Source organism: Babylonia areolata, chromosome 23 (genome assembly GCF_041734735.1).
Source record: "Babylonia areolata isolate BAREFJ2019XMU chromosome 23, ASM4173473v1, whole genome shotgun sequence".
NCBI classification, from domain to species: domain Eukaryota; kingdom Metazoa; phylum Mollusca; class Gastropoda; order Neogastropoda; family Buccinidae; genus Babylonia; species Babylonia areolata.
The window spans coordinates 500,001-522,617 of record NC_134898.1 but is presented as its reverse complement, the minus strand read 5'-3'; the positions used below and the strand labels follow the sequence as shown (position 1 = coordinate 522,617).

The 22,617-nt window shown below is 47.5% G+C and overlaps 1 protein-coding gene across 1 annotated transcript in view; it reads left to right on the top strand.

The window, feature by feature from the left end:
• The window catches only part of LOC143298092 (neuromedin U receptor homolog nmur-2-like), a 371,228-nt gene that overhangs the window by 248,511 nt on the left and 100,100 nt on the right, over positions 1-22,617 (top strand). The window contains 1 exon segment of the mRNA XM_076610778.1: positions 22,363-22,617. This exon segment is cut by the window's right edge and continues 47 nt beyond it. Within this exon segment, the coding sequence (XP_076466893.1) occupies positions 22,363-22,617 (255 nt within the window).

The following is a 22,617-nucleotide window of genomic DNA, read 5'->3' as shown; positions in this document are numbered from 1 at the left end:
TCATACACACACTCTCTCTCTTCACTAACTCTCATACACACACTCTCTCTCTCTTCACTAGCTCTCATACACACACTCTCTCTCTTCACTAGCTCTCATACACACACTCTCTCTCTTCACTAACTCTCATACACACACTCTCTCTCTTCACTAACTCTCATACACACACTCTCTCTCTTCACAAACTCTTATACACACACTCTCTCTCTTCACTAACTCTCATACACACACTCTCTCTCTTCACTAACTCTCATACACACACTCTCTCTCTTCACTAGCTCTCATACACACACTCTCTCTCTTCACTAGCTCTCATACACACTCTCTCTCGCCTCACTAACTCTCATACACACACTCTCTCTCTTCACTAGCTCTCATACACACACTCTCTCTCGCTTCACTAGCTCTCATACACACACTCTCTCTCTTCACTAGCTCTCATACACACACTCTCTCTCGCTTCACTAGCTCTCATACACGCACTCTCTCGCCTCACTAGCTCTCATACACACACTCTCTCGCTTCACTAGCTCTCATACACACACTCTCTCGCTTCACTAGCTCTCATACACACACTCTCTCTCTCGCTTCACTAGCTCTCATACACACACTCTCTCTCTCGCTTCACTAGCTCTCATACACACACTCTCTCTCTTCACTAACTCTCATACACACACACTCTCTCTCTCGCTTCACTAGCTCTCATACACACACTCTCTCTCTTCACTAGCTCTCATACACACACTCTCTCGCTTCACTAGCTCTCATACACACACTCTCTCGCTTCACTAGCTCTCATACACACACTCTCTCTCTTCACTAGCTCTCATACACACACTCTCTCTCTTCACTAGCTCTCATACACACACTCTCTCTCTTCACTAACTCTCATACACACACTCTCTCTCTTCACAAACTCTCATACACACACTCTCTCTCTTCACTAACTCTCATACACACACTCTCTCTCTTCACAAACTCTCATACACACACTCTCTCTCTTCACAAACTCTTATACACACACTCTCTCTCTTCACTAGCTCTCATATACACACTCTCTCTCTTCACTAACTCTCATACACACACTCTCTCTCTTCACTAGCTCTCATACACACACTTTCTCTCTTCACTAGCTCTCATACACACACTCTCTCTCTTCACTAGCTCTCATACACACACTCTCTCTCTTCACTAGCTCTCATACACACACTTTCTCTCTTCACTAGCTCTCATACACACACTCTCTCTCTTCACTAACTCTCATACACACACTCTCTCTCTTCACAAACTCTCATACACACACTCTCTCTCTTCACTAACTCTCATACACACACTCTCTCTCTTCACAAACTCTCATACACACACTCTCTCTCTTCACAAACTCTTATACACACACTCTCTCTCTTCACTAGCTCTCATACACACACTCTCTCTCTTCACTAACTCTCATACACACACTCTCTCTCTTCACTAGCTCTCATATACACACTCTCTGTCTTCACTAACTCTCATACAGACACTCTCTCTCTTCACTAGCTCTCATATACACACTCTCTCTCTTCACTAACTCTCATACACACATTCGTGAAGTATGCGTGCGTGAATTTAATGCTATGACATTGCAGTCAGGATTTGTTAAAGTAATGGAGGAATTTAGACTGACAACACAATGCATGCCAACCAATCACTCGGTAAAGAAAAAGAAGGGAAAAAAGAACAAGAACAAAATATCAGAGAAGCCGGATTTTGAACCAAACTGGACCATCGCCAATGAGTGTGATTCGTTCATCCGGCCATAGGGTTTGTTTCACTGGCTGTTCACGGATTGAGGGGAGACAACTTGGCTGTCCTCATTTTCAGCGTCTTTGCTCTCCGTTGATGCCAGAAAATATTGATTTATATCAAAACTTTTTCTGTCTGTCTCTCTCTCTCCACCCCTCTCGCTCTCTTTGTTCCATTCTGAACGCTCTCTCTCTCTCTCTCTCTCTCTCTCTCTCTCTCTCTCTCTCTCTCTCTCTCTCAACCCCCACTCGCTCTCTATGTTCCATTCTGAACGCTGTCTCTTTCTGTCTGTCTGTCTGTCTGTCTGTCTGTCTCTCTCTCTCTTTCTCTCTCTCTGTCTCCACTCCCGCTCGCTCTCTTTGTCCTCTTCTGAACACTGTCTCTGTCTCTCTCTCTCCACTCCCTCTCGCTCTCTTTGTTCCATTCTGAACACTGTCTCTGTCTCTTGTGTGAATGCCCAGGGCATTTCGTGTGAATATAGTGTGTGAATGCCCAGGGCATTTCGTGTGAATATAGTGTGTAAATGTACAGGGCATTTCGTGTGAATATAGTGTGTAAATGCACAGGGCATTTCGTGTGAATATAGTGTGTAAATGTACAGAGCATTTCGTGTGAATATAGTGTGTGAATGCACAGGGCATTTCGTGTGAATATAGTGTGTAAATGCACAGGGCATTTCGTGTGAATATAGTGTGTAAATGCACAGGGCATTTCGTGTGAATATAGTGTGTAAATGTACAGGGCATTTCGTGTGAATATAGTGTGTAAATGCACAGGGGATTTCATGTGAAGAAAGTGTGTGAATGCACAGGGGATTTCGTGTGAATATAGTGTGTGAATGCACAGGGCATTTCGTGTGAATATAGTGTGCAAATGCACAGGGAATTTCATGTGAAGAAAGTGTGTGAATGCACAGGGCATTTCGTGTGAATATAGTGTGTAAATGCACAGGGCATTTCGTGTGAATATAGTGTGTAAATGTACAGGGCATTTTGTGTGAATATAGTGTGTGAATGCACAGGGGATTTCGTGTGAATATAGTGTGTAAATGCACAGGGGATTTCATGTGAAGAAAGTGTGTGAATGCACAGCGGATTTTGTGTGAAGGTGTGTGAATGCACAGGGGATTTCGTGTGAATATAGTGTATGAATGCACGGGGGATTTCGTGTGAAGAAAGTGTGTGAATGCACAGGGGATTTCGTGTGAATATAGTGTGTGAATGCACAGGGGATTTCGTGTGAAGAAGGTGTGTGAATGCACAGGGGATTTCGTGTGAAGAAAGTGTGTGAATGCACAGGGGATTTCGTGTGAAGGTGTGTGAATGCACAGGGGATTTCGTGTGAAGAAGGTGTGTGAATGCACAGGGGATTTCGTGTGAAGGTGTGTGAATGCACAGGGGATTTCGTGTGAAGGTGTGTGAATGCACAGGGGATTTCGTGTGAAGGTGTGTGAATGCACAGGGGATTTCGTGTGAAGGTGTGTGAATGCACAGGGGATTTCGTGTGAAGAAGGTATGTGAATGCACAGGGGATTTCGTGTGAAGAAGGTATGTGAATGCACAGGGGATTTCGTGACTATAGTGTGTGCGTGGACTTGTGTTTGACCTTCCTACATGTGCATGTGCGTGCGTGCGTGCGTGCGCGCGCGTGCGTGCGCGTGTGTGCATGTGTATGTGTTTGTGTGTGAGCATGAGCAGCGCGTGTGCGAAAATGCGTGTGTAAGTGTCATTGTGTGCACTACAATCAACATAATAGATTATTCCCACCCTTCTCTCTGTGTGTAGAATCCGGTGTTGTTTGCGTCTCATAGCCTTTTACTCTCTGCGGGGAACTGAATCAGATTGAGAATGACTTGATTATATGTGTAAGATAGTTCCTATCCACTGAGGTTAGATCAGATTGAGAATAGGTTGATTATCTCTGTAAGATAATTCCTGTCCACAGAGGTTAGGTCTGATAGCCTTTTACTCTCAGCGGGGACGTGAATCAGCATCAGAATAACCTGATTTTCTCTGGAAGAGAATTCCTCTCCACTGAGTATAGGGCTGGGCATAGGGAGGAGGAGCCCGATCATCCTATTCCATTCCGCTAACATGCAGCCTTCCCCGAGCCACGTCAGATACCTGTCCACACCTTGATCAAGGAAAAGCTTGGGTACAGTGCCTGTCCCAAACGACACGCCATGCTGAAAAGGGGCCTGGAACCCTGACTGCTGGTGTACAGTGGATCACAAGTCCAACGTGGGACAAAGTTTGCCACGGAGCCTGCTGTTGTTGACTGTGCAGTGTTGTTTGTCCATCACACTGACTGACGTGTTGTTTGTCCATCACACTGACTGACGTGTTGTTTGTCCATCACACTGACTGACGTGATGTTTGTCCATCACACTGACTGACGTGTTGTTTGTCCATCACACTGACTGACGTGATGTTTGTCCATCACACTGACTGACGTGTTGTTTCTCCATCACACTGACTGACGTGTTGTTTGTCCATCACACTGACTGACGTGATGTTTGTCCATCACACTGACTGACGTGTTGTGTGTCCATCACACTGACTGACGTGATGTTTCTCCATCACACTGACTGACGTGATGTTTGTCCATCACACTGACTGACGTGTTGTGTGTCCATCACACTGACTGACGTGATGTTTCTCCATCACACTGACTGACGTGTTGTTTGTCCATCACACTGACTGACGTGTTGTTTGTCCATCACACTGACTGACGTGATGTTTCTCCATCACACTGACTGACATCACACTGACTGACGTGTTGTTTGTCCATCACACTGACTGACGTGTTGATTCTCCATCACACTGACTGACGTGTTGTGTGTCCATCACACTGACTGACGTGTTGTTTGTCCATCACACTGACTGACGTGTTGTTTGTCCATCACACTGACTGACGTGATGTTTCTCCATCACACTGACTGACATCACACTGACTGACGTGTTGTTTGTCCATCACACTGACTGACGTGTTGATTCTCCATCACACTGACTGACGTGTTGTGTGTCCATCACACTGACTGACGTGTTGTGTGTCCATCACACTGACTGACGTGTTGTTTGTCCATCACACTGACTGACGTGATGTTTCTCCATCACACTGACTGACGTGTTGTTTGTCCATCACACTGACTGACGTGTTGATTCTCCATCACACTGACTGACGTGTTGTGTGTCCATCACACTGACTGACGTGTTGTTTGTCCATCACACTGACTGACGTGTTGTTTCTCCATCACACTGACTGACGTGTTGTGTGTCCATCACACTGACTGACGTGATGTTTGTCCATCACACTGACTGACGTGATGTTTGTCCATCACACTGACTGACGTGTTGTTTCTCCATCACACTGACTGACGTGATGTTTGTCCATCACACTGACTGACGTGATGTTTGTCCATCACACTGACTGACGTGTTGTTTCTCCATCACACTGACTGACGTGATGTTTCTCCACCACACTGACTGACGTGTTGCTAACAAACTGGATCCTGTTACCTGTAGTTACCTGTGAAGTGACACATGTCAGATGCATCAAGCGGCGAACAGCTCGCTCGCTGTGAAAACAAAACAACCACAACAAAGTACTTACTAATCTCTGTGTGTGTGTGTGTGTGTGTGTGTGTGTGTGTGTGTGTGTGTGTGTGTGTGCGTGCGTGTGCGCGCATGCGTGGGGGTTGGGGGGTCTTCTTCTTTTTCTTCTTTTATCGTTTTTTTGTACTCTGGCACCATTGTGTCTGAGTGTGTTTATCGACCAAAGCCTGTGTACGTGAAGAGTGTTTCTTGCTTGCTTGGTGTCAAAACGGCACTGTTCGTTTTTCTGTGAAAGTGTTGAGGTACTGCTTCATTGTGGGTTGTTAATTAGCATCACAAAAAAATATACACTGATACACTGCACTTCGTGTTACTTCACAGAGCTTTGTTTAGTTTGTGGAGAGAGAGAGAGAGGGAGAGAGAGATGGAGGGAGGGAGAGAGAGATGGAGGGAGGGAGAGAGAGAGAAGGAGGGATGGAGGGAGGGAGAGAGAGATGGAGGGAGGGAGAGAGAGAGAAGGAGGGATGGAGGGAGGGAGAGAGAGATGGAGGGAGGGAGAGATGGAGGGAGGGAGAGAGAGAGAAGAAGGGATGGAGGGAGGGAGAGAGAGAGAAGGAGGGATGGAGGGAGGGAGAGATGGAGGGGGGGAGAGAGAGATGGAGGGAGGGAGAGATGGAGGGAGGGAGAGAGAGATGGAGGGAGGGAGAGATGGAGGGAGGGAGAGAGAGAGAAAGAGGGATGGAGGGAGGGAGAGAGAGATGGAGGGAGAGATGGAGGGAGGGAGAGAGAGATGGAGGGAGGGAGGGAGAGATGGAGGGAGGAAGAGAGAGAGAAGGAGGGATGGAGGGAGGGAGAGAGAGAGATGGAGGGAGGAAGAGAGAGAGCAGGAGAGAAAACGAGATAGAGAAAGAGAGTGAGAAAGAAAGAGAGAGAAGAGGGGGAGAGAGAGAGAGAGAGAGAGAGAGAGCAAGATAGAGAGAGAGTGTGTGTGAGAGAGGAAAAGAGAGAGCAAGAGAGAGTGAGAGAGATGGTGTGAGAGAGAGAGTTTCCATGCATGTGTGTGGAGGTGGCGTGTGCTCACAGTATCCCAGTAACCCGTAAGTTCCTTACCAGCCGCCGTGGCGAAGTGGTTAGCGTCGCGGACTGACGGCTGGGAGGACGCGGGTTCGAATCCCAGCGGAGATGGTTTTTTCGGCCCGTGGCCGGCTCCTACCCAGAGCTGAGTGTTCTGTGGGCTTAAATGGGGAGACTGGGACCACACAGTCGAGTGTCATCCACTTCAAGGATGCGTATTTGGGTGTGTTGCTCTAATTACCTGACCAACACTGCAAGTGTCTGTATCTCTCGGGCCTGGTTAACGCCGGGATATCTTTATGACTGGAAGCGTGGAGTACAGCCTTGTCACGCAGTCCCAAACCAAAATGGACCTCCATAGCAACATCGTCATCGTCATCGTCATCCTCCCCCTCCTTCATCATCATCAATATAAACAAAACAGTCTCAAAGCCTGTGGCCTTTCATGCCCTGCTCTCATGGTGACCTGTTTCGATACCCCTCCACTTCTGTGCTTGAGGTGAGTCCTGTCAGTGTCTTCAGTGTTGGTAGATTCATGGGGGACTGTTGTTTGAGGGACGTGGTGGTGGTCTCCACACTGGGAGGGACGCTCACTCAGTCTGGCTCCGCGACTAAGCCATTATTGTCATTAGTAGGGGGCTTAGTAGGTGGTGTCTTAAGTACGTTGAATCAGAACACCACCGAAGTGACTCAGTAGCAGTGCAGGGTCTCCTCTGGTGTGTGGCCTCCTGGCGACCTAACATCGATGGTTCCCTGTGGACTGCCGACGCTGGAACTGTGACGGACCTATCCGGGTGTGGCCGTGCATGGAGGAATCTAAATGAGCGGCGTGGGAGTAATGCCACTGAAATGGTGCATATGATGGGCAGCAGATAAAAAAAACACAAAAAAAAACGCGTGGACTGTCTGTGATACTAACCAGTTTACCTGCCAGTTACAGTTCGTTTGTCTCATGTGCCTCACTCTAAGTGCACGTCCCTCCGTCACTGCGTCCTGTCCCTGAAGGTCTTGAGGGAAGCGCACAGAAGAGCGACACCCTGTGTGTTTGAGTTGGTTGCTTTCCCTCTCTCTTTCCTGACACTTCATTTCTCCCTCTGATATCTCTCTCCCTCCCTCCCCTCTCTTTTCCTCTCTCCCTTTCCCCTCTCACTCCCTCCCCCTCTCTCTTCCTCTCTCCCTCCCCCCTCTCTCTCTCCCTTTCCCCCCTCCCTGTTCTCTCCCCCCCTTTCTCTCCCTCCCTCTCTCTTCCTCTCTCCCCCTCTGCCTCTCTCTCTTTGTTACTTCCTCATTCGTGGTTTCTGACAAAGGGAAAGAGCACCATGCATGAACAGAAAGAAATCAGTGCACACCTGATGGTGCCGATCATTTGTAACGTGTCAAGCTAGTGTACTGTATCATATAATTATCATAAGCATAAACGCAATTCATCTTTATTCTTATCTTATCTGTCTATTATAATGAATGTGCAGTATAGTAGGCTATGTTTATAATTATATTCAAATAATGTTTCTTAATTCTTTCTGTTTTTACATTAAGAATACTAGTTATTACCTGCAGTGTGTGGATGTATGTATGAAACGATGTATGTGATATTTTTTTACATTTGTATCTTCGTAATATTTGTAGGGGCTGTTGTTGGCTTTTACAGTTATGGTCCCCATGTTGTTTACTTGTCTATGTTGTGATAATGCACCTGACCAAATTTCTCCAGTTGGAGATAATAAAGTTATTCTTATCTTATCTTATCTTATCTTAAACGCTCAATTGCAAACAGTTTGTTCTCAAACGGACCTCAAAGCATGAACAAAACTCAATGACGAAATAGTCAATCAGTTTACACCCTACTCACACACATACAGGGCGCTGCTCATCCTACACACACACACACACACACACACAGAGTGAGAGACAGACAGACAGACCATACATGACGCGGAAGAAAGCCGGCACAGTGCTGTCCCCTGAAGGGACGTCAGGCAGACAGAGACAGACCAATGGGCCCCAGCTGTATTCATCACACCGCTGTTGGCGGCTTTTGGGAAAGTGTCTGAACAACAGACATCAGATGGCGCAGAGAATTATAGAAAGATCTAGGTGCCTTCCTCAACAGACTGAGTCACAACAATTAAGTCACTCCTACATGTGAGGAATGGCCAATGAAATCGGTCGGCTCAACGTTTGACCCAGAGTAATGTACTTCGTAGCTATTGCTTGGATCCGCAGTTGGTCATGGTCTGGGTAATCAACGCTCATTTCTCTGAATTTATAGTCTTTTTCGCGTTAACACTCATCACTCTCAATGTACTGTCTGCTTCACGTTAACACTCATCACTCTAGATGTACTGTCTGCTTCACGTTAACACTTATCGCTCTATATGTAGTCTGCTTCACGTTGAATCTGAAGGGACAGTCTGCTTCACGTTAACACTTATCACTCTATATATGCTGTCTGCTTCACGTTATCACTCATCACTCTATATGTACTGTCTGCTTCACGTTGACACTGAAGGGACAGTCTGCTTCACGTTGACACTGAAGGGACAGTCTGCTTCACGTTGACACTGAAAGGAACAGTCTGCTTCACGTTGACATTGAAGGGACAGTCTGCTTCACGTTGACACTGAAGGAACAGTCTGCTTCACGTTGACACTGTAGGGACAGTCTGCTTCACGTTGAATCTGAAGGGACAGTCTCCTTCACGTAAACGCTGAAGGAACAGTCTGCTTCACGTTGACACTGAAGGAACAGTCTGCTTCACGTTGACACTGAAGGGACAGTCTGCTTCACGTGAACGCTGAAGGAACACTCTGCTTCACGTTGACACTGAAGGAACAGTCTGCTTCACGTTGACACTGAAGGGACAGTCTGCTTCACGTTGACACTGAAGGGACAGTCTGCTTCACGTTGACACTGAAGGAACAGTCTGCTTCACGTTGACACTGTAGGGACAGTCTGCTTCACGTTGACACTGAAGGGACAGTCTGCTTCACGTTGACACTGAAAGGAACAGTCTGCTTCACGTTGACACTGAAGGGACAGTCTGCTTCACGTTGACACTGAAGGGACAGTGTACTTTTCCCCATGAACACAGACCAGCGTCGCGTTATACATATGTTCCAATCTGCTGCTGGATGGTTTGGAGTTTCTGTCTTCGACATATGTTCCAGTCTGACTACTGACTAAGCGCGTTGGGTTACGCTGCTGGTCAGACATCTGCTTGGCAGATGTGGTGTAGCGTATATGGATTTGACCGAACGCAGTGACGCCTCCTTGAGCTACTGATACTTGGTGATTAAGGTGATTAATTTCAGTCGAGTTGACATGTTTCATTAATAACACTCTGCAATTTAGTATATTCTGCATCAGCATTTGTGTCTTTCTCTAAAAGCTTGTAAGCAGAAATTTCACGAGAGAGAGAGAGAGAGAGAGAGAGAGAGAGAGAGAGAGAGAGAGAGATGTCTTAAAAGCGTGCCAAACTTGAAAAAAGGAGAAAAAAAATAAAGGAAACAAAAAACTTTCGCGCTCTCTAGTGCAAGCAGTTTGACACGAACGGTACAGTGCTAGACCTTGGGGAGGAAAGGCACCAGTCCAAGGTTGTTTGGTGTGATGGAGGATGTGTGTGTGTGTGTGTGTGTGTGTGTGTGTGTGTGTGTGTGTGTCCATGTGCGCTTTCGTGCATGCGTGAGTGTGTTTCCTTTGATACAGTTTCGCTCGGATCAATGAAATTGGAATGCCACGGGTGTTTCCCTCACACAGTAAATGAAACAAAATGAACTAACTTTCTCTCGAAATCCTCATCTTTCTCCTTCTCTCTCTCTCTCTCTCGGTACACGCGCGCGTGTGTGTGTGTATGTGTGTGTGTGTGTGTGTGTGTGTGTGTGTGTGTGTGTGACATGTAACCCGAAGAAAACAGCCTACACAATGTGAGTTCCTTATCAGCAAGATGGAAGAGAGCCAGCGAAACAATAAAAGCAAAACAAAAACAAAACGCAACGCAAAACAAACAACCAAGAACAACAAAACCAAACAAAGCAAAACAAAGTAAAGCTATGAATACAACAACAGCAGCAACACCAGCAACAAATCCAGCCAAACAACAAAGCCAAACCAAAAAACAACAAAACAGCAAAACAAAACAAAACAAAGGAAAGCAAAACAAAGCAAAATACTGTAAGTAAAGCTAAGCAAAACTAAGCAAAGCAAAGCAAAGCAAAGCAAAGAAAAGTAAAAACAGTGAAGCTAAGCTAAGCGAAGCGCAGCGCAGCAAAGGAAAACACAAAGCAAAGGAAAACAAAACCAAGGAACACACAAAGCAAAGGAAAACACAAAGCAAAGGAAAACACAAAGCAAAGGAAAACACTAAGCAAAGGAAAACACAAAGCAAAGGAAAACACAAAGCAAAGGAAAACAAAACCAAGGAACACACAAAGCAAACCAAAGCAAAGCAGTGTGTGTGTGTGTGTGTGTGTGTGTGCGCGCGCGCGCGCGCGCGATAATACGATTTTGCTCAGGTCAATATTGCTCGAAATCGAAATGCCATGAACGTTTTCTGCATGTTGTAAACAAAACAACAAACCAGCGTTCTCTCTGTCTCTGGCTCTCTGTCTCTCGCTGTGTTTTTGTGTCTCTCTGTCTCTCTATGTCTGTGTGTGTCTCTCTGTCTCTCTATGTCTGTGTGTGTGTGTCTCTCTCCCTTCATCCTCCATCTGAGTCAGACTGAAGGCAGAGCGGGGTGTAGTGGTGAGGGGCAGGGTGGTGGTGTTGGGGGAGGTTGAGGGGGGTGGGGGGTGATTAGCATAGTTAGGGAGAAGAGCGGTGGAATGAACACACACCCCGTTCACCGGATTTTTTTTCCTTTTTTTTTTTTTTTTTTTTTTTTTTTTGCTGCCCCATCATCTGCACCGTTTCAGTGGCATTACTCCCACGCCGCTCATTTAGATTCCTCCATACACGCCCACACCCGGGTTCGTCCGTCACAGTTCCAGCGTCGGCAGTCCGCAGGGAACCATCGATGTTAGGTCGCCAGGAGGCCACACACCAGAGGAGACCCTGCACTGCTGCTGAGTCACTTCGGTGGTGTTCAGCGGTGCCTGTTCTGATTCAACGTACTTAAGACACCACCTACTAAGCCCCCTACTAACGACAATAATGGCTTAGTCGCGGAGCCAGACTGAGTGAGCGTCCCTCCCAGTGTGGAGACCGCCACCACGTCCCTCAAACAACAGCCCCCCATAGAGAGAGAGAGAGAAAGAGAGAGAGAGAATGAGATCGTGTCTACCTCGCCTCTTTTAGATATTGTGCACGAAACTACCCTGTATGTGATTTTATATGTTGCATGACCTTGACAATGTTTGAGCATGACAATAGTAAGAAGACAGATTACAGGGGGAAGAAAGAGAGAGAGAGAGAGAGAGAAAAAAAAGGCAGAATAAAGAGATGAGAGAAAAGAAAAAAAAAGAGAAAGGAAAGGCAACAGAAAGGAGAAAAATGATGATGGAAGGAACAAAAAAAAAAAAAAAAAACACACACAAAAAAACAGCCCCCCATGAATCTACCAACACTGAAGACATTGACAGGACTCACCCCAAGCACGGAAGTGGAGGGGTATAGAAACTGAGGTCACCATGAGAGCAGGGCATGAAAGGCCACAGACTTTGAGACTTTTGTTTATAAATAATTTTTGATGATGATGAAGGAGGAGGAGGATGACGGCGACGATGACGATGTTGCTATGGAGGTCCATTTTGGTTTGGGACTGCGTGACAAGGCTGTACTCCACGCTTCCAGTCATAATGATATCCCGGCGTTAACCAGGCCCGAGAGATACAGACACTTGCAGTGTTGGTCAGGTTAATTAGAGCAACACACCCAAATACGCATCCTTGAAGTGGATGACACTCGACTGTGTGGTCCCAGACTCTCCATTAAAGCCCACAGCACACTCAACTCTGGGTAGGAGCCGGCCACGGGCCGAAAAACCCACCTCCGCTGGGATTCGAACCCGCGTCCTCTCAGCCGTCAGTCCGCGACGCTAACCGCTTCGCCACGGCGGCTGGTATTCACCGGACTTCTTGCCACGTCCCTTTGTCATCCAGTGTTGTTTATTTGTTTGTCATGCCTCCATCCCCACCCCCACTGCCCTTCCTGCCATGTCTCTTTTGTCTCTGTTAAGCACACACACACACATTCACACACACACACACACACACACACACACACACACACACACATTCACACACACACAAACACACACAAACCGCACATTGCACAAACACACATTTGCGTGCGCGCACTCAAACACATGCATACACACACGCACAAGCAAAAACACACTTGCGCACAGGCACCCATAAACACAGTCACACACAGACACAGACACACACACACACACACACACACACACACTCATACGGATTATTTTTCTCTGCCTCCCCTTGTCTGTCTGTCTGTCTGTCTGTCTGTCTGTCTCTCTCTCTCTCTCTCTCTCTCTCTTTCTCACCTTCTCTGTGTGTCTCTGTCATGAAATCCAATTGATTGGATCTGAAGGTTGGTGACAAGTAGATACTATTTTTCTGCAAGTGGCTTTGTCACGATGTAATCAGTGGATAATCATCTGTCCAGTCTGATGGCTTGCTGCATGTAGAAAGGAAAGGGGGGGGGGGGATAGAAAGACAACTGAACAATAGACAACGGCCATTCTGACCATTGTAGGTGTGTAGGTGTAGATAACGGCCATTCTGACAGGTGTAGATAACGGCCAGTATAGATAACGGCCATTCTGACAGGTGTAGATAACGGCCATTCTGACAGGTGTAGATAACGGCCATTCTGACAGGTGTAGATAACGGCCAGTATAGATAACGGCCATTCTGACAGGTGTAGATAACGGCCATTCTGACAGGTGTAGATAACACCAGTGTAGATAACGGCCATTCTGACAGGTGTAGATAACGGCCAGTATAGATAACGGTCATTCTGACAGGTGTAGATAACGGCCATTCTGACAGGTGTAGATAACGGCCAGTATAGATAACGGCCATTCTGACAGGTGTAGATAACGGCCAGTATAGATAACGGCCATTCTGACAGGTGTAGATAACGGCCATTCTGACAGGTGTAGATAACGGCCAGTATAGATAACGGCCATTCTGACAGGTGTAGATAACGGCCATTCTGACAGGTGTAGGTGTAGATAACGGCCAGTATAGATAACGGCCATTCTGACAGGTGTAGATAACGGCCATTCTGACAGGTGTAGGTGTAGATAACGGCCAGTATAGATAACGGCCATTCTGACAGGTGTAGATAACGGCCATTCTGAGAGGTGTAGATAACGGCCAGAGTTGATAACGGCCATTCTGACAGGTGCAGATAATGGCCAGTGGGTCACAGGTCGCGGCCCTGACAGATGAAGAGGGGTTACCTAGGTATGGTTCATAAAGTGAGGAAGGTGGCAGAATGGTTACGACGCTCAGCTGCCAATACAGAGAGTCCGTGAGGGTGTGGGTTCGAATCCCGCTCTCGCCCTTTCTCCCAAGTTTGACTGGAAAATCAAACTGAGCGTCTAGTCTTTCGGATGAGACGATAAACCGAGGTCCCGTGTGCAGCACGCACTTGGCGCACTGAAAAAGAACCCATGGCAACGAGAGTGTTGTCCTCTGGCGAAATTACGTAAAATGAAATCCACTTTCATAGGTACACAAATATGTAAGCATGCACTCAAGGCCTGACTAAGCGCGTTGGGTTATGCTGCTGGTCAGGCATCTGCTCAACAGATGTGGTGTAGCGTGTATGGATTTGTCCGAACGCAGTGACGCCTCCTTGAGAAAGTGAAACTGAAACTGAAACATAAAGTGAAGTGGTGGGGGCAGTTTGGGCCCTGACAGATGAAGAGGGGTTACCTAGGTATGGTTCATAAAGTGAAGTGGTGGGGGCAGTTCGGGCCCTGACAGATGAAGAGGGGTTACCTAGGTATGGTTCATAAAGTGAAGTGGTGGGGGCAGTTCGGGCCCTGACAGATGAAGAGGGGTTACCTAGGTATGGTTCATAAAGTGAAGTGGTGGGGGCAGTTTGGGCCCTGACAGATGAAGAGGGGTTACCTAGGTATGGTTCATAAAGTGAAGTGGTGGGGGCAGTTTGGGCACTGACAGATGAAGAGGTGTGGTGTCCATGTGATGTGGTGTCCACGTGATGTGGCGTGGTGTCCACATGATGTGGTTTCCATGTGATGTGGCGTCCACGTGATGTGATCTGGTGTCCATGTGATGTGATGTGGTGTCCATGTGATGTGATGCGAAGTGATGACCATGTGATGTTATGTGATGTGATGTGAAGACCATGTGATGTTATGTGATGTGATGTGAAGACCATGTGATGTTATGTGATGTGATGTCCATGTGATACGATGTGATGTGATGTCCATGTGATGTGATGTGATGTCCATGTGATGTGATGTGGTGTCCATGTGACGTGGTGTCCACGTGATGTGTCTGTCACGGACAAGGAGGGTTGTGCGTGCGTGTGTGTGAACGCTGCCACTTTTGGTTGACCCCTCTCCTTGTAGCTCTTCCGCGTGCTCCATGTAGCCAAGGAAGTGTATGGAATGCACGTGTTGCACTAGAAAACATGACGTGCATATTTCTAATTTGTGAGTTATAGAAAGTTTTCTCCTTTTGGAAAACCAGCACCATTAGTCAGTGGAGCAGGACACTCGGCCAGGTCAAGTGTAGGGTCCTATGGAGAGAGACGCTCAGCCGGTATTTTGGCCGGAGATCAGAAACCGTTGAGGTATTCATTCATTTATCTTAGTCGTTGCATTGATAAAATGATCTTGCAGTTTGTAGTATTTGTTGTACAGCCGTCCGAAAATATACGTATCTGTGTTATTAGTCACTTCTGCTCTTCATGCGTTTGTTACCTGAATTTTTACGGTCTGACGTTACATGTGCTATCTCTCATTTTCGTCGTAGAGTTATTTCCTAGTCTGGAACGTTACCAGTTTGCTTGAAACTGACACGTGGTTTTTTGCTTGGGTGTTTATTCTCTAATTCGGTATTACTTTCACCGTATTAGTTTCAAATTACCTCATGTATTCTGTTTAATGTGCTAGAATTACTATTTCTCCCAGTTCTGAATGTGGAAACAGTGAAGTAAAGTCTAGCCTACATTTGTTTGTGAGATTATTTTCCGTGGATTTGTAAACTACTTCGGGAATTAATATTTCGTAGAAAGACTGGAAGACCGTTCAGTTTGCTCAGATTGCTTTGCCAGTAAACCATATTTAAGGGGAGTGAATGAGTCACTGTCCATAATGTAACGTAGTGCTATTGTGATTCCCCTTCCGCCCCGAGATGGTGGGCGGCGGCGGAATCCTACCAAAATCGTGGATAATTCACTAGAACTTAGCCGCAGATTCTAGGTTTTTGTCTAGGGAACTCCATTCTTCCTGTGTGGAGACTCAACTTCATCCCCCGCTGTTTGAGTGGCCGTCTTCTGCCTGGGGAGCTCGAGCGTCGCTGGTGGACGTGTTTCCCCAAGCCAACACCAGAGTCCACCTTCCAGGACAACGAACTGCAAACTGTGTGTGGTGCCAGTTTCTATCCCCCCCCCCCCCCCCCCCCCCCCCCAAGCTCAGTATTACTGGGAAAAAAGACAAACTGTCACAGAAGAGGGTGACGAAGGGAAAATTGTGGGTGTTCCTCATGTGAAAGAGGAAAACGAACAGACTTTTTTCTTTGTGGTGTCTAATTATTGTATCGTGTCTGTGATTTTTTTGTTAAAGTATTTGGAGTAAATGTTTTGTATCTGTTTATTCCAGGCTTTTGTTTGGATAAAGGTGAGAGAGCGTGAGAGAGTTGGCCATAACTTTAGTTTGAAAAGTTGCACGCGACAATTGGCGAGCCTGCCAGGATCCTTTCTTGGATAGTAGTATCTGAATTCATTTTTGTCACTGGCCACTCTCCTCGTTCACTACTCACTCCCATCTCCCAATCTTAATTACATTATCGTAATGAATTGACAGGTAGCTGTAGGTGTTTGGAGTGGACTTGGATCTGTAAGTTACCAGTTTACATTTGTACATTACTTCATTCTTTAGTGTATATTGGTCATTCACTGATTGCATGGAACTTCGTTCTGGCCGCAAGCTTAGCGTCATGGCAGAAAGGAGGCAGGATCGTATTTCACGGTGGCGCAGTTTCGCTGCTGAGTTAGAGGTTCCCAGGGAGCAAGTTGCTGAGTTTGTTGCTAGTCAAATGCTTAAGGAGGATGAGGCTGCAGAGAAAAGGGAGTTAGAGGAAAGAGCTCATCAGAGACAGCTGGAATGGGAAGAAGAGCAGCGGCGGAAACAGCTGGAATGGGAGGAGGAACAACACCAACAACAGCGTGAAGAGCATTCCCTCCGGCTTGAGGTTCTGCAGAGGGAGAAGAAAGGGAAGAATTATGGCAACAGTATGGTTATGGATCAGGTAGAGGGAGAGTCTGACACTGACGACGACCGTGGATTTCGCCCCAGCCTTCCAAAGTTCGATGACAGTAAGGGTGACATTTCGTCTTGGTTGAAGAGGTTTGAGCGTGTCGCTACTCTGTACGGATGGAAGAAGAGCACCTGGGCGACTCGAGTTTCTACTCGTCTCACTGGTAAGGCGGAGGATGTCTACAACAACCTGAGCGACGCTGACGCGGGTGACTACGATAAGCTGAAGGAGCAACTTTTAGCTCGTTACCAATTGAATGCAGAGACGTATCGTCGTCGTTTCAGGAACTGTAAAAGAAAAGACAATGAAACTTTTGTGCAGTTTAGTGCCAGGTTGCAGGACAACTTAAAGCAGTGGCATGAGCAATCTAAGATTCCTGATCTGAAACAATTGATTCTCCTTGAGCAGTTCTTACAATCTTTGCAGGCTGACATGGCCGCCTACGTGATGGAGAAGCAGCCACAGTCTCTGGAAGAAGCTGTCGCATCAGCTGAAGTTTACTTCATGGCTCATAGGGGTGGGAGGAAGTTTCTTCAGCCGGTAGGTCTTAGTGGTAACGCTTCAGCGGGGCAGGATAAGTCCAAGGTGGGTGGAACTAAGAGCGAGTCTGGGAATTCCTCTGTTAAGACTTGTTTCATCTGTCAGTCACCTAAGCACTTGGCTAGAGACTGTCCCAGGAAAGGGAAATCGGCGGGCGCAGTACAGCATCAAGGGACAGAGGTCAGGCAAACAGTTCAGGTGCCTACTCTCTGCACGCCATGTAGAGAGCAGGAATACGATCCACACTGTCTGGTCGTGGTCGAAGGCAAGGCAGTACCAGGACTGCGTGATACAGGGTCTCATGTCTGTGTCGTGAAGAAGTCTCTCATATCTGATTGTCATCTTACCGGCAGGCAACTTGAGGTTTCAATGGCCGAGAAAGACATCAAGCGGCACTATCCTATTGCTGTGGTTAGGATAGAGAGTCCGTTTTTCACAGGTCAGGTTGAAGCTGTAGTTATGGAGACTCCAGTGGTTGATTTCATAGTTGGGAATCATGCTCGGTTGGAAGACCGAAAAGTTCTGCCAGTGTATGGTACACCCAAGGATATCTCTGTAGTCACTCGTGCTCAGGCAGCAGAGAAGAGGCAACCTTCTACTTTGCGGGTGGCATCTCCAGGTCCCGAGACCGTGACGCCAGAGCAGTTGAAGGAACTACAGAAAGGTGATCCCGGATTGAAGTCTTTGCGGGAGGCAGCCGATCGTAGAGACGTTAGGGTTTCTGGTCGTACAGGCGAGGTGTCCTTCAGGTGGAGGAAGGGTATTCTGTACCGTGAGTACCGTCAGGCGAAGACTGAGTACAGTCAAGTTGTGGTCCCCGCACAGCTTAGACAGGGAGTAATGAAACTGGCTCATGAACCGCCTATGGGGGGTCATCAAGGAGGAAAGAAGACTCTGGACAGGATTTGGAAACAGTTTTTCTGGCCTGGTATGTGTGCGGACGTTCGCCGATTTGTTTCGTCCTGTGACCAATGCCAGAAAGTCTCTCCAAAACCTCAGAGGGTACCTCTAGGGAAGATGCCTCTGATCGACACTCCTTTTGAGCGGGTAGCAGTTGACCTTGTTGGGCCGATTACTCCTGAGTCAGGGTCAGGGAACCGCTATATCTTGGTGGTTGTGGATTACGCCACCCGGTACCCCGAGGCCGTTCCTCTTAAGACCGTTGAAGCTACCACGGTTGCTGAAGCGCTGTGGGAGGTCTGGACTCGAGTTGGTGTGCCATCTGAGATTTTAACTGATCGCGGAACCCAGTTCATGAGCGATGTAATGAAGCAGATGGAGAGATTGTTGTCCATCCGTGGGTTGGCAACAACTCCTTACCATGCTCAAGGAAATGGGCTGGTAGAGCGGTACAACGGCGTTCTGAAGACTGCGTTGCGGAAGCTTACTCAGGAGAAACCAAAGCAATGGGATCGGTATATCCCTGCACTGCTCTTTGCTTACAGAGAAGCGACTCAGGAGAGTTTGGGGTTCTCACCATTTGAGCTCCTGTACGGAAGAACAGTACGAGGGCCTTTGTCTGTCTTGCGCCAGCTGTGGACAGATGAACATACTTCTGAAGAAGTTCGCACTACTGCAGAGTACGTAGTAGACTTGAGGAACCGTATCGAGGAAACCTGTGAGTTGGCACGCAGGAATTTGGCTGCAGCTTGTCAGAGACATGCTGAGGTTTTTAACAGGAAGTCTCAGAATCGTGCGTTCTCCCCTGGTGACAAGGTACTGCTGCTTTTGCCCCAGAGACATAACAAATTACAGCTGTGCTGGCAGGGTCCCTTTGAGGTATTGGAGAGGAAGGGAGAAGCTGACTATAAGATTCGCATGGGAGGACAGGACAAATTGTACCATGCGAATCTGCTGAAGAGGTATGTGGAAAGACAGGCGGACTCTGTTGTGAAGTTCCGATGGTGGCTGTTGCTGTCATAGAGGAGACTGAACCAACTTTTGTCGCTGACAGGGAGTTGCCTGTGCCCAGTCTGGTGGCTGAGGAAACAATAGCTGACTTGAACTTTGGACCAGGTCTGAATGACAAACAGAAAGAGGAAGTTTTGACAATTGCTCGTCGGCATGAGAAGGTCATCACGGATGTACCGTTGAAGACGAACTTGGCAGAGTTTGACATGACCGTAGAAACAGCAAAGCCGGTGCGAGTAAAACAGTACCCTTTGCCCCATGCCAAAGTGGAGATCGTCAAGCAAGAGGTAGAGACCATGAAGACGCTTGGGGTGATAGAGCCTGCTGCATCTCCCTATAATGCGCCGGTAGTTCTGGTTCGCAAGAAAGACGGAAAGATCCGGTTCTGTGTTGACTATCGACGTTTGAATAACGTCACCGTCTTTGATGCGGAACCTCTACCTGACGTAGAGCATCTTTTCTCTTCTCTAGGTAAAGCCCGGTACTTCAGCAAGTGGGACCTCAGCAAAGGTTACTGGCAAATTCCGGTCAGAGAAGACATCCGGCCTATGACCGCTTTCACTACCCCCAGTGGACAGTTCCAGTTCACTGTGATGCCCTTCGGCTTGAAGAATGCAGCAGCAGTTTTCTCAAGGATGATGAGAGCTTTGCTGGATCCCATAGGCATGAAAAATGTACATAACTTCATGGACGACATCATGATTGCGTCCGAAACATGGGAAGAACATCTCTCTGCTATAGAGGCAGTTTTCCAGCGATTGGAGGAAGCAAATTTGTCAGTCCGTCCAAAGAAGTGCTACATTGGGTTCGAGGAACTGAGTTTTCTGGGACATGTTGTACGGCACGGTCAAATCCTGCCGGAAATGGACAGGGTGGAGAAAGTTATGAAAGCACCAGTTCCTGAGACTAAGACGCAAGTGCGAGCCTTCTTGGGCCTGGTAGGCTACTACCGTAAGTTTATCCCTAATTTCTCTGCCATAGCACTTCCCCTGACGGACCTCACCAGGAAAGGTGCTCCCAACAACGTCGTTTGGACTCCTGAGTGCGATCGGGCCTTCAAAACTTTGAAGGGTCGTCTGGTTTCTAGGCCAGTGTTGCAACCGCCAGATTTGTCCTGCCAGTTCGTCTTACGAACTGACGCCTCAGACCGTGGTCTGGGGGCGGTGCTCCTGCAGGAGAGGGAAGGTGTATTACACCCTGTCGCGTTTGCCAGCAGGAAATTGTCTGGAACTGAAAGTCACTACTCTACGATTGAGAAGGAGTGCTTAGCAGTAGTGTGGGCTACAGACAAATTCCAGCAGTTTTTGTATGGTCAGCAGTTTGTGCTCGAGACTGATCATCAACCTCTGCGGTACTTGCAGACAGCAAAAGTTGCGAACCAAAGGCTGCTGAGGTGGAGTTTGCTCTTACAGTCTTACTCCTTCACAGTTCGAGTGATCCCTGGCAGACTGAATGTTGGTGCCGACTATTTGAGTCGGGCATCTGTGGAATAATTGTTTCCCCTTTGTAGCCGTGCAGACAGATGTCTGTGCTCAATCAGGGGGGTGTTGTCACGGACAAGGAGGGTTGTGCGTGCGTGTGTGTGAACGCTGCCACTTTTGGTTGACCCCTCTCCTTGTAGCTCTTCCGCGTGCTCCATGTAGCCAAGGAAGTGTATGGAATGCACGTGTTGCACTAGAAAACATGACGTGCATATTTCTAATTGGTGAGTTATAGAAAGTTTTCTCCTTTTGGAAAACCAGCACCATTAGTCAGTGGAGCAGGACACTCGGCCAGGTCAAGTGTAGGGTCCTATGGAGAGAGACGCTCAGCCGGTATTTTGGCCGGAGATCAGAAACCGTTGAGGTATTCATTCATTTATCTTAGTCGTTGCATTGATAAAATGATCTTGCAGTTTGTAGTATTTGTTGTACAGCCGTCCGAAAATATACGTATCTGTGTTATTAGTCACTTCTGCTCTTCATGCGTTTGTTACCTGAATTTTTACGGTCTGACGTTACATGTGCTATCTCTCATTTTCGTCGTAGAGTTATTTCCTAGTCTGGAACGTTACCAGTTTGCTTGAAACTGACACGTGGTTTTTTGCTTGGGTGTTTATTCTCTAATTCGGTATTACTTTCACCGTATTAGTTTCAAATTACCTCATGTATTCTGTTTAATGTGCTAGAATTACTATTTCTCCCAGTTCTGAATGTGGAAACAGTGAAGTAAAGTCTAGCCTACATTTGTTTGTGAGATTATTTTCCGTGGATTTGTAAATTACTTCGGGAATTAATATTTCGTAGAAAGACTGGAAGACCGTTCAGTTTGCTCAGATTGCTTTGCCAGTAAACCATATTTAAGGGGAGTGAATGAGTCACTGTCCATAATGTAACGTAGTGCTATTGTGATTCCCCTTCCGCCCCGAGATGGTGGGCGGCGGCGGAATCCTACCAAAATCGTGGATAATTCACTAGAACTTAGCCGCAGATTCTAGGTTTTTGTCTAGGGAACTCCATTCTTCCTGTGTGGAGACTCAACTTCATCCCCCGCTGTTTGAGTGGCCGTCTTCCGCCTGGGGAGCTCGAGCGTCGCTGGTGGACGTGTTTCCCCAAGCCAACACCAGAGTCCACCTTCCAGGACAACGAACTGCAAACTGTGTGGTGCCAGTTTCTATCCCCCCCCCCCCCCCCCCCAAGCTCAGTATTACTGGAAAAAAGACAAACTGTCACAGAAGAGGGTGACGAAGGGAAAATTGTGGGTGTTCCTCATGTGAAAGAGGAAAACGAACAGACTTTTTTCTTTGTGGTGTCTAATTATTGTATCGTGTCTGTGATTTTTTTGTTAAAGTATTTGGAGTAAATGTTTTGTATCTGTTTATTCCAGGCTTTTGTTTGGATAAAGGTGAGAGAGCGTGAGAGAGCTGGCCATAACTTTAGTTTGAAAAGTTGCACGCGACAGTGTCCATGTGATGTGATGTGGTGTCCACGTGATGTGATGTGGTTTCACGTGATGTGGTGTCCATGGGATGTGCTGCTGTGTTCCAGCCCTGCCCCCGGAGATGTCGACCATCTGGGAGGCCTACCCCTGGCGGTTCGGGGCTGGCTTCTGCCTGGTCAAGGCCTTCGTGTCGGAGATGATGGCCTACGCCAGCGTGCTGACCATCACGGCCTTCACGGTGGACCGTTACGTGGCCATCTGCCACCCACTCCGTTCCCACACCATCTCCAGCCTGGCCCGGGCCGTCAGGATCATCGTGCTGGCCTGGCTGTTGGCCTGCTGCTGTGCTCTGCCCTACCCCC